The sequence below is a fragment of the Bos taurus genome, chromosome 24, assembly GCF_002263795.3.
Source record: "Bos taurus isolate L1 Dominette 01449 registration number 42190680 breed Hereford chromosome 24, ARS-UCD2.0, whole genome shotgun sequence".
Classification (NCBI taxonomy): Eukaryota; Metazoa; Chordata; class Mammalia; order Artiodactyla; family Bovidae; genus Bos; species Bos taurus.
In genome coordinates this window covers 23,002,901-23,019,216 of record NC_037351.1, presented here as the reverse complement: position 1 = coordinate 23,019,216, position 16,316 = coordinate 23,002,901, and the positions used below count along the sequence as shown (strand labels likewise).

Below are 16,316 nucleotides of genomic sequence, written 5' to 3'. Positions count from 1 at the left end.
TTAAACCTGCTGATATAAAGAGGAAAATAAAAAATTTGATTTGAGCTTTATGAACAAAGTTAACCAAATAATTGTAAAAGAATTTAATACCTCACCAAGTAATGTTATACTTAAAAATAAGTATTTAACCACATTTCCTCTTCCAGAGAAATTTCAAACAGGAGAGAATATATTCTCTCTGAGAAATATTTCTAGTATAGATACTTTGAGTGTGTATATTAACTGGGGCTTCCCTGGTGGCTCAGATGGTAAAGCATCTGCCTGCAATGTGGGAGACCCAGGTTCGATTCCTGGGTCGGGAAGATCCCCTGGAGAAGGAAATGGCAATCCACCCCAGCACTCTTGCCTGGAAAATCCCATGGATGGAGGAGCCTGATAGGCTACAGTCCATGGGATAGATACTTTGAGTGTGTATATTAACTAATGGCTACTAACTAATTAAGAAGGATTTACTAAGCCACACTGTTAGAAGTATTTGGGGAATATACACAGGGTTTGTATACAACTTAGTTCCTGCTTTTGAGATACTTCAACCAAACTGGTAAGTGAATCAGTATCTTGGAGAAGAATATTTAACAAATATTCATTCTGTGTTTAATATATGCCAACAAGCTCATTGGTAGAATCTTACTATACAAATTAAATAAAATAATCTGAAACATCAAAATGTTTCTAGTTAAGATGATTCAGAGACATAGACAAATACATAGAATAAGGGTTAATTGAAAAACAACTTTAAAATATACAAAAGGTTTGGATGATTTGAAATGGTCATACTTGAAATACCTATGAAATTGAACTTTCTGATTTCCAGGTAAAATAGCCTTAATACTGTAATTTCCCTGGATATACACTTATTTGGAATACTTTCTCCTGAACTTCTTAGCACTTCATCAAGGTTAGTTCGATGGTAGGCTATGAAGGAAAATGAATCTTTGGGGAGAATGAACAAATGTTCACATAACACTAAGGTGGATGTGGTCAGATAGGGAATCTATTGGCAACTAAAAATTTCTGCCTCTTTCTCCATCTGTGCAGTTCTACTGACACTCCTTTTATTAAAAAATAAATTAGTCTTCAAAATGGCGTCATGCTTAATATGAGAGTCATGCTTATCAAGCTTCATTCTGACTTGTGATATAAGGGTAGATATTTTCATTTTACCTCCTCTTGCTGTGAGTTTAGCAGCTGCAGTTTCATGTGCTTCATATAGGCCATGGTAATTGGCATGTTGTAGTCAATCATGCTGGTCACCAAAGTGGGAGGTTTTCCATTATCTGTAATAAAACATTTTTAATGGGTAATGAAAGTGATACAGTACTCTACTTGTAATTTTAGAATGATCTAGTTTGTTCAAATTGAAATAAGAGGCAAGATACCAAGTGTTTAGGAGATTGGTAGCATTAGAGATGGAGCATAAAAAAAATATATATATATATATATATATATATATATATATATATATATGATTGGCAAAGTTCAACAATGGTGTATGGGGACAAAATAGCACTATGGATAAACTGGTTATTTCTAACTACAAGGTGAGTTTTTTGGTATCCTGGATAACAATGAGTGAAGCTAATATAGTGGTTAAACAAAATCATCAGTATTTTTGTATTTTTCTCCTTTGCTGTACACAATTTTTTTTGGCCATGCCACACAGCATGTGGGATCTTAATGCTCTAACCAGGGACTGAACCCAAGGCTGGGCTTCTCTGGTGGCTCAGACAGTAAAGAATCTGCCTGCAATGCAGGAGACTCAGGTTTGATCCCTGGGTCAAGAGGATCTCCTGGAGAAGGGAATGGCTACCTACTTCAGTATTCTTGCCTAGAGAATTCCATGGACAGAGGAGCCTGGTGGGCTATACTAACACTTTCGCTTCTCACACCTGCAGTTGGAGCTCAAAGTCTTAACCACTGGACCATCAGGGAAGTCCCCACACTTACTTTCTAAGTGGACCACATGAGGGCAAAAAGGAAGCCTTTTATTTTTATATTTTGCCATTCTACTCATCCTCCCACACATGGGAATTGACTAGCTTCAATATAGCTTTGAGATTAACCTCTGAGAAACTCATATATTAGGAAAATAATCCAAATAATTTTTAATGAAAGCCAAAGCCAAATAGTAACTTCTCTATAAAAATTTTCAGAGAGAAAATTATTATTCATTACTTTTAGAAATAAGAAGATGATAAATTTAAAAGAACACAGATGGAACATCAATTTCCTTGCTGAAGATAGTTAAAACACTACAAAATACACACAATGAATGAGAATTAAAACATTATTATAGGACAAAAAGTATTTGCCACAGTCAAGACTGTCTTTCATTTGAAGAAGGGCATCATTGCATTGCTTTGTAAGTGGATTTACTGGCTCCTATTTGAATAAATGAGATGATTTGACTTGTTGAACTGTTTCATTCTACCACATTCTTCGAAAAATGTGGGCTATAAATTGCCATTATGAATAAAATTACTTGAAATCTCACTATTTGACGCTGCGGCTACCTTTATGATCTGTTCCATCTGGGTTTAAATGCATTCTTTTCTGGCACTCTGAGCAGCTCATTAGAAATCGTGTCACCGCTTCTCTTGGTAGGAAGGCATAGCTCTCTGAAATCTGAAATGATTCACAAAACAGGGGTGTTATTATACAAACAGACTGGGCATGATTCAACAGAAGTGATCACTGTATTTCCAAATAAGACACATTATTCCATAATGGCAGGAAGCACAATGAAAGCATGCATTGCATACCATGCATCATTTCAAGAAATATCTATCCAACTTGATTGCGTGTCTCTTAATAATCACTAAGAACGCGATGTGGACAAAAAGGAGCCACATCTGGATGGAGATCTGTTTCTATTTCTGCATTTCTTTTAGGAAAAATAATCACAGGGTACAGATACTCAGGTGAATTTTCTTTATTAAAATTGGCCCCCATGGTTTTTGGCAATTAAACTCATTGCTAGCACCATTAACATGGTATCCAATTTTACATATGCTTTTAAAAATTTAGCCCCAAGGAGAAACAAACAACTTTAGATTTTGCAGTAATAAGCAGGTCTTCATGATTGCTTTTCAAAGTATTTTCAGAAAAAGAAAAAATAATCTGAACAGAACTCATGTTATCTATTTACTGCAGTGAATCATCCTTTCCACAGAAAATGACACACCTGGAATGCATTCTGGCCACCAATTTTTCATTTGTTATTTTACATCAGTTTTTCATAATCTATGTTACACTGAGAGTCACAGCCACTTTTCCAGCACCCTACCCAGAGCTTCTCTTTTCAGAACCATGATCTAGAATCAAATTAAAAATCAAAATTCTTATCAGTGATTCTTTAAACACTGACTTTTAAAAAACCAAGGTATTTCTGTCATCAAAGCAAAAATTCTGGAAGTGAAACTGATAGATTGCTAAACATCACTGAATAAAACCTGGCACTAACTCTGACGGGGATGCTAGGGAGTCTGATTAGGGCATTAGTTTTCCACCATACTAACACTGACACTGGTCCCTGAAATATGAGATAAGCAGGAGGAATAAATGAGTTGTAAATTAGATATAAGTGCCATAACACTATCTCAGGTGCATGTAGAGCTGTTATGAACACTGATGTATTTTAAGTTTGTGGAAAGGAAGGAAAATATGCAGCTTGTGTTCAACTGAGTACAAATCTGCACAGGCCCTTCCATGTTCCTGGGGGAAACTTCTGCTTATCCAGGCTACAGAAGGAGCACAGCATCAAGGAAATCTCACATACTAAAATCCAAAATTATAAAGTGCATTTTACCCTGGATTTCACATGAAAATCAGTTTGCATCACTTAGCCTATCACTTTGACGCTCAGGGAAAAGAAGCCATAAGAATATGAAAGAGAAGAAATTAGTCTACAACTGAAAATAAGTCATGGATGATCCATACACATTCAGCTCTACTAGGATTAGACAATGAAACTCTGATTTTTAATATAACTATCATTTGTAAATTAAGATGTTCAGATTAAAAAAAACTTCCTTGTAATATAGGAATTGTGAGGAAAAATAATTAGAGAAATTTCAAACTATTTCATCAAAATATATTGTTAGTTATAAAGTGAAGAAATACAAATACACAATTTAAATGTTCATTCATTTTCACACATTCTCTCTCTCCACACACACACACACAAATTTGACTTTTATTCATCTATTTTTACAAAGGGAACTAGCATTTTAGCCTGATTTAGTTAACTAATTAGAGATAATTTTTTTCTGACTTTAAAAATCTATTTTATAATAATTTGGAAGCTAAGTCTCTGCTGCATGCTCTGTCCAGACACTTCATATTTTAACAATATTGACTTATAATCCACTGGAACTAATACATCTAATCAGTAAATTCATTAACAAGCAGGATTTGAGAAGAATGCTCCATTAATTTATTTTCAAAGAAGATTTCTATTAATGCTTTTCTTTTCTTACATAAAAGAGAAATCTTCAATTGGAAAAAATAGCCCACTGGTGGAGTAAAAGAGATCCTGTGTTTGCTTCCATGGTCCTGATGCTCTGCAATTTTCCCTTTTCTCAGTGTTAATAAAGCCCTTGTGTAGAAATCCCATCTAGAGAGTTTTATCATTGACCTGATTCAATTGTATTATTTGTCCTAGCACTACCTAGTTCCAATTGTTTTAATCATTAATCATATTTAATATTTCTTTTGTACTTTTACTCTTAAAAACAAGTATCTGTAATGACCACAAATAAGTTATGTAAGTGGATAAATATCTGTACATTTGTGAATGAAATAAAAATTCCTTCTGATATCTTAGAAAAGATATTTTAGTAAGTATTGTATCACATTGATCTCTGGTATTATTCTGGGCATATCACTGTATGTCATGTAAGTGGACAAAATCACCCCTTTGCGGGTGCTTTTTTTCGTGTTCAGAACCCATTTTATAGGGGGACCTGCTGAGACACCCTACTCTTCTCAGGCCTTTTCTACCCCACCTCATGCTCACCAGAGCCCAAGGACCCTGGAGTCTTCTGAGGCACAGGGAGGAGAAGAGACCCTCAGAATAGGCTCTTCAAGTCTCACACTCATTTCTGAAGGGATATTTCTCCTGCCATGATGGTAAAGAGGGAAAATTCTTCCTTCTCCTTTTTCCAGAATCTTTCCTCTCCAGTCTCTTTGAAATTAAGGGTCCTAGGCAGCCTCCACTGCCACGGTTCTCAGAACATTTTTAAACAGTGAGGAGATGTCCTTTAAAAGTTCTAAAATTATGGTACATTTGAATAATTACATTTTCATTTTAATAATTACAAATACAGCCCATAATGAAATACTGTGCTTGGTCCTGTCAATATCCTTTCATAACCCCGTTCAGAGATTACACGGACAGTCTACATGAAGACTCTTGAACTTGAGGCCTGAGCTAAATGCTCCTATGGCCCTTGCCCCGGTGAAAGGATCTGCTTCTGTGAATGTTTAAATGTAAAATCAACTTTAAACAGATATTCATAAACAGAGATAAAACTCAGGGATGTGTTCTTCCAAGCTGTCTATTCATCAAAGTCCTAAATATGTAAAAACAGGTGCAAATCAAATCTAGAATGGACAGAAATTGAAAAATATTTTGATTCATATATGTGAAATACCATTCTAACTATAATTAATGATATGAAACGCTATGTCATTCATAAATGTCTATTTCCTTGACCCATTTTCCCAATCTAATCAATTCTCTTTTTCTAGGACAGAAATCAGACTTTGAATATGTGGCACAGACCATTTCTAGAACACTAGTGAGGATGATATTAATTTGAAAATTCATTCTTAGAAATATCTTTATAACTGGGAAAGACAGAGTATATTTCCTTAGAATTGGTTTATCAACACAGAAATGCTGCATCTTGTTAGTAATAAGAAGCAAAACATCACTAGAATGGATATTAGCCTCGTTCCTTCTGAATGAAACCCTAAAACAATAAAAACAGCAACAACAAAACAACTGCCATGTGACAAGTCATATATATTGCCAGTAACAACAATAAACATCCAAAGGAAGGACTAGAACATAGTCATATTCAATCTTACAAACTAATGAACTCACACTCCTCATTATGTGAATAATTATGAGGCATCTCTTTCTTAGAAATGTTATTTTCTATAAATCCAGACTTGGTTTCTTAGATGTGTATATTGCTTTTCACTGAGTTTTGTATCCATTATTTAGGTAGTGGATACCTAAAATACAGGAATTCCTTGATAAGAGGATCCATTGGTACAAGAGGTTAAATAAACTGCCACTGTTACACAAGAGAGGGCAAAGCAAAGAGCTGGAACTTGAAACTGGATGTCTTGGTCCTGGTCTATTTCCATACACTCAAGGGACCATGGTGGGCTCATCCAACAGACAGGTTAGACAAATGCATAGGGTCCAAGGAAAGCAGGAACCTCAAAATAGATTTTCAAAAATTTGATATTGTAAAAAAAAGAAAAAGCCCAACCTACCCCAAACCCCAAAGTGTTACCAGAGTTGGGACTTGGGAACTTTTGTTTTCTTCCTGCTATCACTGCTATATTTTTTTATTATAAGTATTATTATAGCTACAAAGCTCTATAGATATACATACTAAGTTTTTAAAATTAATTCTATTATTTTTTTTCAAATTATTTTCCCATTTAGGTTATTACAGAATATCGAGCAGAACTCCCTGTGCATACAGTAAGTCCTTGTCAGTTATCTATTTTAAATATATTTAAAATATATCTGTTTTAAATATTCCTTCAACTTGAGTTGTGGCTAAAGATTTGTAAGATTCATTGATGCTTTTTAAGAAAGGCAGGCTGCCACATGTGGCGCCTCATTTGGTGTGTCTGGAGTCTTGGAAGCTTGACTATCCTACATTCCATATCCTACATATGGACCTTGGGAGCGTGTGGGGAGGTTCTGGCAGGGGAGCACAGCTACTCATATGCCCTTGGCCAAGGGATGATTGTCCCTTGGGTCGATCACGCTTTTCACCGCAAAGCATGCATGTGGGGCAGGTCACGCTCTTCAGTTGAGCATGCAGTTTTGGGAGGAGGCACCTGGAGTGGTGAGGAAGGAAAAATACACCCGCCTCGTCAGCCAGATCAGTCAAATCATCCCTGGCGATCAATGGGGTGACCGGTGTCATAGACAGAGAGCCCTCACACGCTGTTTTTCCTATTTTTTTTAACATCAAATTAGCTATGGTTGAATGCTGGGAATGTTATGGCACCTTTTTCATTGCTTATCACTTCTAAAGAGTTTAATTCATCTGTGTATTAGACAACATTGATAGTGTCTTCAATGAACACATTATATTCTAAGTCCGTTAGGACCAGAACTCATCAGGAATGCCGAAAATAATAAATTGTATTAGCATTCTAAGAAGTATAAATCACCTCTCCAATTTAAAAATATGGTAATACTTCTACATAAAAATAACTAAACTGTAGCATCTATGAATGGACAGCATTTAGAACCAAGATGATATTAGTAATCTAATGATAAACCTATCCACCTGAAGAGTATCTAATTATTAAGCCTTGTAAGGGGCACTGCTATTGATCTTACACACTTGTGGGTTAAAATATAAAATGTAAAAAAACTATCAGGAACTTATTTCTGAAATGTTTACTGACAAATACTGTAGTTGAAAGGAGGATGAGCATTTTTACCTTGCCAATGCCCCTGCCTTTGTGAAGGAAGAAGAAACAGTTTTTTAATCCAAAAAGTATCAAACCAATGGCAGTTCCCAAGTGCCACTCACCTTCCCCTCAAAAACTTATTAAGGTAAAACTGTAACTTATTCAAAAGAACTGAAATTTTAAGTCAATCACAGTTAAATGAGTGTCCAAATCTCATAAATTTGATCATATACGTAATTCCTAAAGTCTTCTTACATTTACTTTGGAATAGCACAGTTTTATATTCAGAAATAAGTCTCCTTTCTTTCTGGGATCTGACTATGTGGGTAATACGAAATTAGAAAAATTTTGAAATTAATTACTCAAAATAATTTAATAAGAAACTGTTATATTTAAAATGGTAACCGATAAGGACCTCTGTACAGTGCAGGGAACTTTGCTCAATGTTACGTGGCAGCCTGGACGGGAGGTGAGCTTGTGGGAGAACGGACACTTGTATATGTATGGCTGAGTCACTCTGCTGTGCACTTGAAACGGTCACAGCATTGCTATACTTCAACACGAAATAAAAAGTTAAAAAAAGTAAAATAGGAGCTTAGTAAAAGTCAAAACATTTTAAAAGAAAACCAATAAGTGAATAAAAACTGTTGTTTTGCTATACTTTTCCAGATTGTGTGAGTCACAGTTACACGATCCAAGGTTATCTCATTAACTCGAACCATAAGGTTTTGCAAATTAACAGCAAAATTGATAACAGACAAAAATTATTTTAACGGGACTGTTTGTCCTGTCCTTCCTGCCCAGTCCTAAGAATTCTAATTTTAACTGTGTTGAATTTCCAAGCATTTTCAATAGAAAGGTCCCCAAAACTGACTCAGCTTGTCCCTAAACCTGCAATTCTTTGGCTCCTGAAATGGTAGAGAATTGACAGTTCTCTAAATTAGGGTTCTTGTTAACTCTGTGACAACTTTTAACTTTTTTTGGCTATTTTGCAGAAAAGGAAATGCTTTCCTAAAATTATATTATGTGTGTGTTTCCCATTAATTGGGTACTTAATAATAATTATACTAAGCAAGAATTCTATATGGATTTTATCGTTTAATGCTCACAACAGTCCCAGGGATAGATGCCTATCATCACCATTATCATCTCTGTTTAACAGACGAGGAAACTAAGCTTCAGAGAGGTTGTACAATTTATCAAACAAGAAGAGACAAGCTCTGGTTTCAGAGCCTACCTTTTATTCAGTTTTGATCACCACATTTTACAGCCTCTCCTGGTCATCAGTATTAAAAATGAAAGAGAGAGACTGTCTCATCCGTAAGAGTTGGAATATTAACCTCACAACATAGGTTAATTATACTAAAATGTTTATAATGTTCCCTGGAGTGAGGTTCTTTAAAGTATAAAATGCTCCGACTGGTTTGCGGTGACCCTTTTGAATATAAGGGCCAGTCAAGGGCTTTGTACCTTGTCTCAGGTTACAGAGTTCCACGAGAAACACATCAGACTGCAGTAACAATACAGAGCTCCACCTGGAGGAAATTAACTGGCCATCTGTTCTGTTCCAACAGAACTGAGGCTAAAGTAATGGCTTTGTCATAATGCTGTAATATTGTAACAGCCAGCAACTAAATGCAGAGGAGGTCCATTTTTAATAGAATGCACAAGAAGGAGTTCTTCTTCCCTGTGGCTCAAATGGTAAAGAATCTGCCTGCGATGCAAGAGACAGGGTTTGATCCCTGGGTCGGGAAGACCCTCTTGAGAAGGGAATGGTAATCCACTCCAGTATTCTTTCCTGGAGAATTTCATGGACAGAGAAGCCTGGCAGGCTACAGCTCACAGGGTCACAAAGAGTCTGACACGACTGAGCAACACACACACACACAAGAAGGAGTGTAAATAACCTATTTCTAAAGGAATAAGACTGTAATTGTTCCAAGACATTCACCAGCAGAGAAGCTATTGTTGGTTTAAGATTTGAACCTAACACATGCACTAAAATAGAGACATTGCTTGACATGGGTAAATCATGAGCATTAGCAAACAAAAAATGCTAAAATCATAAGAGTTATCAACCAGAATCACACCATTTTGTCCTAAGTTCACTAAGGTCTTAGCAAAAATAATCAGAATTAGTGCTGCTGCTGCTACTAAATGTTAATAATTTGGAAAAATAGTAGGCAAGTGCTGAATTTCATTGTTAAGTAACATTACTCCACAGCTTGATGCCTTTGTAAACAGTGTGCTCCATTTCAGACACTGAATTTTAGAGCAAAATAAAGTTGGTTTAACCGCACTACTTTTGAAATTACCTTCTCCACATTAGCTTTATAAAGTGAATTTAAAAAAAAAGAAGTAACACCTTTATTTCACTGGAATAGTAACACTAATTTTTTTTTTTTTTGCAAAGTATCATACAGTAAACCCAATGAAGAACTCGCCTTTGGGGCCCAATATTTAACATTCTCTTCTGTGAAACTCTTGAGATCATGTATAAAGAAACAGTCTCATAATGACATTTATCATAACCCTATTGTGATATTTAATGTTTAATATTGTGGTATTTTGGGCTTCCCTGATAGCTCGGTTGGTAAAGAATCCACCTGCAATGTTGGGAAGATCCCCTGGAGAAGGGATAGGCTGCCCACTCCAGTGTTCTTAGACTTCCCTTGTGGCTCAGCTGGTAAAGAGTCCTCCTGTAATGCAGGAGACCTGGGTTCGATCCCTGGGTTGGGAAGATCCCCTGGAGAAGGGAAAGGCTACCCACTCCAGTATTCTGGCCTGGAGAATTCCATTGACTGCATAGTCACAGAGTCGGACATGACTGAGTGACTTTCATTCACTTCATTCATTATGATGTTTTATCACATACCACTTGCAATGTACATAACTGCATGATGAAGATGCAGAACATTTATTTTTTTAAACTAATAAAATTAAAATGTAATTGAATAGAGTCTATAAATCCAAATACTCATATGGATCAGGACCTCATGTGTCCTGGTTCAAAAAGACACCACAGTCCAGAGAGATCCCTATCTGAGGAAGGAAAATCTTATTTACGGGCATTATCTCCAGTTCAACAAGGGCCACTCTATCTGGTTTACACACTGTATATTTTTGAATACATCTAAAGAGAGGGAATTAGGAAAAAAACATACATGTATATATACACACATGTGGCATATACATATAAAGCTTACCAACACTATAGCTTTTGGCCCAGATACTTTTACAGATGTGGTATGAAAGTATAAAGTCTAACCAGTGGTTTTCTTATGTTTATTTGAGTTTTCTTTTACTCAGTTCATGCAAGAGAAAAGATAAGCAGTGAACATCATTATACTTCTACAGAGGAACTTCTGAATCAGGGGAGTGGCACATGGAAACAGTCTTACATAGGTGAAGACATTTTTCACCTAAACCTTGAACAAATATCTATTAAAGGCATAGGCACTAAAATTATCCCTGAATACTGCTAGGTATGGTTCTATACCACTAATACTCTTGGCCATATTAAATAATTGAAACCAACTGTTGGTAACTGTTTCACAATCCAGACATGATGGAACTTCCAGATGTACAAGCTAGATTTATAAAAGGCAGAGGAACCAGAGATCAAATTGCCAACATTCCCTTGGATCATAGAAAAAGCAAGGGAATTCCAGAAAAACATCGACTTCTGCTTCATTGACTATGCTAAAACTTTTGACTCTATGGATCACAACCAACTGGAAAATTCTTCAAGCATTGGGAATACCAGACCACCTTACCTGTCTCCTGAGAAACCTGTATGCAGGTCAAGAACTGGACATGGAACAATGGACTGGCTCAAAGTTGGGAAAGTAGTACATCAAGGCTGTATACTGTCACCCTGCTTATTTAACTTTTTGCAGAGTTCAACATGTGAAATGCCAGACTGCATGAAGTTCAAGCTGGAATCAAGATTGCTGGGAGAAATATTAATAACATAAGATATGCAGATGACACATTCCTAATGGAAGAAAGTGAAGAGGAACTAAAGAGCCTCTTGATGAAGGTGAAAGAAGAGAATGAAAAAGTTGGCTTTAAACTCAACATGCAAAAACTGAAGATCATGGCATCTGGTCCCATCACTTCATGGCAAATAGATGGAGCAAAAATGCAAACAGTAGCAGACTTTATTTTCCTGGGCTCCAAAATCACTGTGGACAGTGAGTGCCTCCATGAACTCAAACAATGTTTGGTCCTTTGAAGAAAAGCTATGCCAAACCTAGGTAGTGTAGTAAAAGGCAGAGACATCACTTTGTTAACAAAGGTCCCTATAGTTAAAGCTATGGTTTTTCTAGTAGTCATGTATGGATGTGAGAGTTTGACCATCAAGAAGGCTGAGCATCAAAGAATTGATGTTTTCGAACTGCAATGTGGAGAAGACTCTTGAGAGCCCCTTGGACAGCAAGGAGATCAAACCAGTCAATCCTAAAGGAAATCAGTCCTGAATATTCATTGGAAGGACTGATGCTGAAGCTGAAGCTCCAATACTTTGGCCACTTGATATGAAGAGTCAACTCACTGGAAAAGACCCTGATGTTGGGAAGATTGAGGGCAGGAGGAGAAGGGGGCAACAGAGGATGAGATGGTTGACGACATCATTGACTCAGTGGACATGAGCTTGAGCAAACTCTGGGAGATAGTGAAGGAAAGGGAAGCCTGGTGTACTGCAGTCCATAGGGTCTCAAAGAGTCAGAAAAGACTGAGCTACTGAACAACAAATAGGAAATCATTATAATCACTTGTTGTTAATTTTTTGGCTAATTTTAATGTGATTCCAAAAAATGCTTTGATCAGGATTCATCATAAATGCTCTCAGGTAAAAAGTGTATTCATAGCAACATAATCAGTTAAACAAAAAGGCAGACATTTAGGTTGTCTGATCAAATTTGCATTTACTCTGACCCTCGGCAATTTTTGCTTCCAAATCCTAACTGCCATTTCAGCAAGACTTCCCGTTACACTGTATCTATTTGACCTCTATACATCTGTTAACCAACTGAACACCTGGGCCTTAACATCTTCAATATCAAAACTAGGATGCTGCCAGGTTTGCACTTTAGCCCCCTCGAACTTTCTACTGCCCCCTGGTGGTGGGTGCTCAACTTTTTGGTTGGGTTCTTATCAATCGCATAGTACTGATTTTGCTACACTCTGGTACTGTTGCTGGGGCTTCCCTGATAGCTCAGTTGGTAAAGAATCTGCCTGCAATGCAGGAGACCCCAGTTTGATTCCTGAATTGGGAAGAGCTGCTGGAGAAGGGATAGGCTACCCACTCCAGTATTCATCAATTACTCCAATATGCCTTTTTCAGTTTATATCAGTGCCTACTATTCCCTTTGTTCTTCTCTGATCATTTTCTATATTCAGTCATCACACCCATTTATCAGGTCCTCTTGTCTTTTTCATTTAGTTAAGGGGTGCCCCAGTCAGGAATATCTTGAGTTGATTTTTAAATATGATTAAGATTCCAAGGGGCTTCCCAGGTGGTGCTATTGGTAAAGAACCCTCCTGCCAAAACAGGAGACACAAGAGATGCAGGTTCAATCCCTGGGTTGGGAAGAGCCCCTGGAGGAGGACACAGCAACCCACTCCAGTATCTTGGCCTGGAGAATCCCATGGACAGAGGAGCCTGGGGGGCTACAGCCCGTAGGGCTGCACAAAGTCAGACATGACTGAAGCAACTTAGCACACAAAGGTTCCTAGATAAAATACAACACTCACAATTAAATGTGAATTCCAGATAAACATGTGATATTGGGAATAACATATTAAAATTATTGCTAATCTGAAATTCAAATACAACTGAGCATTCTGTATCTTTATTTGTTAAATCTGGAAACCTTGTAGGGTACATTTAACTGAGATGAATGAAAATATGGGTTAGAGCCCGAAGATAATTTTAAATGTGGAACAAACTGTTGTGCCAGGAAGATCTAAGAATATATCAAGAGCAGAAGTGAGAAGCAGGGTAGGTGGAAGTGATTACTGGGCATCTGCAGGCAATCTGAAATCACAGTGCTCACTGAAAGCAATGTTTTCCAACTTTTTAGACCAACAGCACAGGCAGAAATGTATTTTACATCCTAAGCTAGCACATATACACATTTCTACAGTAAAACATATCATTTATGTTCTCTATTTCTTTTTTTTAAAAGTCATCACAACTCACTACATTCACCTGAAAATCCACGAATGGGTCATGATACATAATGTGAAAAATACTGGTCTAAAGCACAGGAATACAGTCTGTCGGTGCAAAGACATTTGCTGTGGTGTTGAGAGAAGATGGTGGTTATGTGGTCGAGTTTAAAAGGAAGGCTGCAAATTCAAAGGAGGTCTAAAGCGGGCAAGACTATTCTTAGACAGTTCAGGTCAAACTTTAGACAGCTAAAAGCAAGTTGGAACTCTGAGGCAAATGTTTCAGATGAAGGGCGAGGGGAATAAAAATGGAATCAAGTGCAGTCTAGCCTCCAGGGCTAGGGAAACGCTACAAGGGCAAAGAAAGAGGCAAAGGCAGTGAACTTGGGCAGAGGCACAGAAATATGCTATATGATGAAAAGAAACCAGAGGAGGAAAACAGAGAGGTAACACCCTTCCAGGGCCACATCGCATGAGCTGAGCATGACATCACCGTACATTAGCAAATCAGGATGCAGGCAAACAAGAAATAGAAATGATCTAAGTTAATTATAGCTAATTCATTTTTATAAGAAATAGTTTTTGCTTCACTGATGACACTTAAAATTTAGCTATACTGCTTTGCAGAAAAGAACTTTATTTTCTATTTTCATCTTTATGATAATGATGAACAGCTTTAACTTGGAGTTGTATTTTGCAATAATTAAAATAGCCATGAACTGCACAAATGTGACTACAGCAAAAAGAGAGTCCAATAAACTGGAATTATATTTCCAAAGTTGTGGGTAATGTTTTTGTGTTTCTTCTTCTGTTAGAATATCTGGCTATTAAGGAACAGATTGTCATAACAGAGAATCTTTATATTAGATGAAAAAAAAAAATGAGCAGATGGACACTAAAAAAGTTTTTCTCCATACATGGCTCCTAAAAGTAAAATAAAGAGAATCCCTAACTGTTGCATGTAAATAAAATGACTCCACACAGCAAATGTTTATTCAGTGACTTGCAGCATGAATAGCTTCATTAAATATAGAATTACACACATGGAAGTGTGGGGAAATGGACTTCCTCTATCTTCTGTGATATATTAGTGTTTTTGCTGGGGCTTAGGGAAGAACAAGTTGAATTCCACTTTTTTTTGGTCCAAAATTCAGTGGCATGGTCAAGTTCTCATGGGTTCCTGTTTCAGCTTCCTTGGTTTAAGTTTACCCTTACTAAGCCCCGCAAAGCAGAGGGACGGTAGTACTTCTTTTAAAACACGTAGTCAAGAATATTGCTGCCACAGTCACCCCAAACAGTCAAGATTTAGCCATCTTAGGAGAAACAAGAAAAATGGAGACGCTTAGGCTTCACTTTACTAAGGAGAGCCGTGAGTCACACAACCCTCATGTTGTTGCTCAGTCGCTCAGTCGTGTCCAACTCTTTGAGACCCCATGGACTGCAGCATGCCGGCCTCCCTGTCCTTCACCATCTCCCTGACTTTGCTCAGACTCAAGTCCATTGAGTCAGTGATGCCACCCCTCCATCTCATCCTCTGTCACATCCTTCTCTTCCCGCCCTCAGTCTTTCCCAGCATCAGGGTCTTTTCCAGTGAGTCAGTTCTTTGCATCAGGTGGCCAAAGGATTGGAGCTTCAGCTTCAGCATCAGTCCTTCCAATGAATATTCAGGACTGATTTCCTTTAGGACTGACGGGTTTGATTTCCTTGCAGTCCAATGCACTGTCAAGAGTCTCCAACACCACAGTTCAAAAGCATCAATTCTTCGGTGCTCAGCCTTCTTGATGGTCCAACTCTCACATCCACACATGACAACTGGGAAAACCATAGCTTTGACTTTAGGGACCTTTGTCAGCAAAGTGATATCTCTGTTTCATATGCAATGTGCAGAGTCTGTGAGGAGTTCAGAGGATTTAGGGCACCAACCACTCGTCTCCTTGTGTGGTCCTGCAATAAAACTTTCTCTGCTCCAGCATTTTGGTTTCTTTGGCCTCACTGTGTGTCAGGCACACCAGGGTGACTTTTGAAAACAAGGAATAACTAGAACTGTGTTGCTGGAACTTAGCACTCAGGGGTTAAGGATAAATCTTGGAGTACCTGGGGCAATGCCATCTATCTGGTCCCGAAGTCTGTAGTGCCCTACTGAGAAATGCTGCTTTAGACTGTACAAATAACTGTGCAAATCAATGGATACATTTCATATACCAAATCACAGTGCCCAGGAATGCCTAAAAATATTTGAACACCAAATACTAAAAAAAAATTTGTTCTGAATTCCAATTCTTGGAATCCATTTTTTCACTATGCACCTCCTTTCCGATTGCTAGGGCCAAGGAGCAGAGCCATGCTCAACCACGGCTGTGTTATGGCAGAGGACATTCCCAGAAAATGAGGGGGAGGGGAGGGGGAGGAGAAGAGCAGATGAACAGAAAAAAAAAAAAAAAAACAGGAAAAGGATGACACTTGTTACT

The 16,316-nt window shown here is 37.5% G+C and overlaps 1 protein-coding gene across 9 annotated transcripts in view; it reads right to left on the bottom strand.

Moving 5' to 3' along the window:
* The window catches only part of NOL4 (nucleolar protein 4), a 488,956-nt gene that overhangs the window by 318,577 nt on the left and 154,063 nt on the right, over nucleotides 1-16,316 (bottom strand). For all 9 annotated transcript variants that reach the window (XM_059880931.1, XM_059880932.1, XM_059880938.1 and 6 more), the window contains 2 exons: nucleotides 2,514-2,625; nucleotides 1,165-1,277 (listed from right to left, as the gene is read on the bottom strand). In XM_059880931.1, coding sequence (XP_059736914.1) covers nucleotides 1,165-1,277; nucleotides 2,514-2,625 — 225 coding nt within the window. The remainder of the gene's footprint in view (nucleotides 1-1,164; nucleotides 1,278-2,513; nucleotides 2,626-16,316) is intronic.